This window comes from Chiloscyllium plagiosum, chromosome 17 (assembly GCF_004010195.1).
Source record: "Chiloscyllium plagiosum isolate BGI_BamShark_2017 chromosome 17, ASM401019v2, whole genome shotgun sequence".
NCBI lineage: Eukaryota > Metazoa > Chordata > Chondrichthyes > Orectolobiformes > Hemiscylliidae > Chiloscyllium > Chiloscyllium plagiosum.
The window spans coordinates 65,875,823-65,877,980 of record NC_057726.1 but is presented as its reverse complement, the minus strand read 5'-3'; the positions used below and the strand labels follow the sequence as shown (position 1 = coordinate 65,877,980).

At 43.8% G+C, this 2,158-nt stretch overlaps 1 protein-coding gene across 3 annotated transcripts in view; it reads right to left on the bottom strand.

The window, feature by feature from the left end:
* Positions 1-1,710, bottom strand: part of cog4 (component of oligomeric golgi complex 4) — a 54,956-nt gene extending 53,246 nt beyond the window's left edge. For all 3 annotated transcript variants that reach the window (XR_006314186.1, XM_043707354.1, XM_043707355.1), the window contains exon 1: positions 1,430-1,710. Coding sequence is in view for 2 of the 3 variants with exons in the window: in XM_043707354.1 (XP_043563289.1) it covers positions 1,430-1,687 (258 nt within the window). In the remaining variant the exon portion in view is untranslated. The remainder of the gene's footprint in view (positions 1-1,429) is intronic.
* Between the last annotated feature and the right edge of the window lie 448 nt (positions 1,711-2,158).

The following is a 2,158-nucleotide window of genomic DNA, read 5'->3' as shown; positions in this document are numbered from 1 at the left end:
GTGTACTGCTGTGATTGTCTAAGGATCTGGCCAAACTGTATTTGGAATATTATGAGCAGTTTTGGGCCCTACGTCTAAAGAAGAATGTGCTAGCCATAAAGGAGATTATCCTAGCAATGAAGGGCTTGTCATATGAGGAGCAGTTGAAGATGCTGGCTCTGTAGTTGGTGGAGTTTAGAAAGATGAGGGGGGGGGGGATCTCATTGAAACTTACAGATAAGTTTAGATTCAATCTAATCTAAAAAAGATGGTGAATCTGTGGGATATAAATGAATTAATTTATTTCTGCAAGTATAAATTCTGATACAGAACAGGAATGAGAAAATACATATTCAGTAAAAAGAAAGGATATGTTAGCATGAGACATGAATACAGAACAATGGTGGATATATGGGCAAACAGGAAAACATCTGTTCTCCTCGCTTGTACAGAGACACAGGAACAAACCCTAATTAAAGAGGTCAAAGTGGCCTCTGGATGGAAATAGATGCTGATAGAAGAAAAGATATGCCTAATCAATAATCTACAATAGACTGATGTCAAACACCCTTATGGGAGTCAGAGATAAGAGTTTGTCACGGACAAGACAGGATAAACAGAAGTTGTGGGATAAGTCTTAAGGAAATGAGTGACGTAAGCGAAGCAGGGAACAAACAATGGAATAAGGAAAAATATGGGGATTCAAACTGTATAAATTTCGAGAGTTTGTTGGATTTGGTGTGCATTTTGTCATTACCTTACCTGGTAATGAGACAGGGCACCCACCTATAGGTGTATAAATAAATGGCGGATTCAGATATTTGTCTCGGACTGAAATTATTAAAGTGAGTGAGCTTTTGTTTCTCACAAATCTGTGGAACTCATTGCTGCAAAAGGCTGTGGAGGCCAAGTCATTGCGTGTCTTTAGGACAGAAATTTACTAATCAAGAACCCGAGTTTATGGGGCAAAGGCAAGAGAATGGAATTGAGAAAAATATCAGCCATGATCAAATGGTAGAGCAGAATCAAAGGGTTGAATGGCCTAATTCTGCTCCTGTACCTTGTGGCCTTAGAAGTAACTGTTTCTGGGAGCTTGCTGTGGATGAATTGGCTGCCACCTTTCTAACATTACAACAATGGCAACACTTGATAAAATACTTGACCGTGCTATGCTTTAAGTTCTGAGGTCATAAGAGTAGCAAGTGTAAGTCTTGAGTATGTATACATCTTCTGTACACTTATCCCAAAGGAGCACTGACATGTCTACAACTGTGTGTACAGCCACATGAATGGGCCGAAATGCACACGGTTATATATTATACTTTCTATAATTCATATACATTTATTACATACAGACAATTTAAAGAGCGGCAGAAACACACACATTCCCACTGTCTATCAGTGAGTGCATGGTGGGTTGGCTTTGCCCCCTATCACCCCACCCCCGCACCTCCTCGCTGCACAGTTTGCTGTAAGCCTCCTGTAACTCGGCAACCTCAGTCAGGCCCTCCAGGAACTCCATGGACAGACTTGAACTGCAGCTGCTCCGGCCGCCACTGCTGCTCGACGTGGAATCGGCCGCCATCTTCTCCGTCTCCCCGGGCAACCACTTCCGGGAGTTCACTTCCGGCGCTGCCCTCTGCCTGCCTGAAGGCCCCGCAGTGAACAAAACGGCGCCAGGGAAATGGTGTTCCACTGCACCTCCCATTATATCTGTTTGATAATCAAGGGTGCAGTCTGTAAAACAAAATCAAACTAGACCCACTGGCACTTCACATGTCAAGCTAATTAGTTTAAATGCAACTGGACCCGTTGACTCTATACGGGCCAAGTCCACTCTGTGAGAAAGAAGGTCATTCAAACTGACACAACCTAATGAACCCAACCAGGATTAAATCAGTAATGTCAGCATTGCCAAGAGTGGTGTTTTACCCCACTAATCGCCCAGTATGAGGCCTTGTGGTTCAGAGATAGCATCCCTCCCTCTGCATCAGAAGCTACCCAGTCATAGAGTCATAGAGATGTACAGCATGGAAACAGACCCTTCGGTCCATGCCGACCAGATATCCCAACCCAATCTAGTCCCACCTGCCAGCACCCGGCCCATATCCCTCCAAATCCTTCCTATTCATATACCCATCCAAATGCCTCTTAAATGTTGCAATTGTACCAGCCTCCA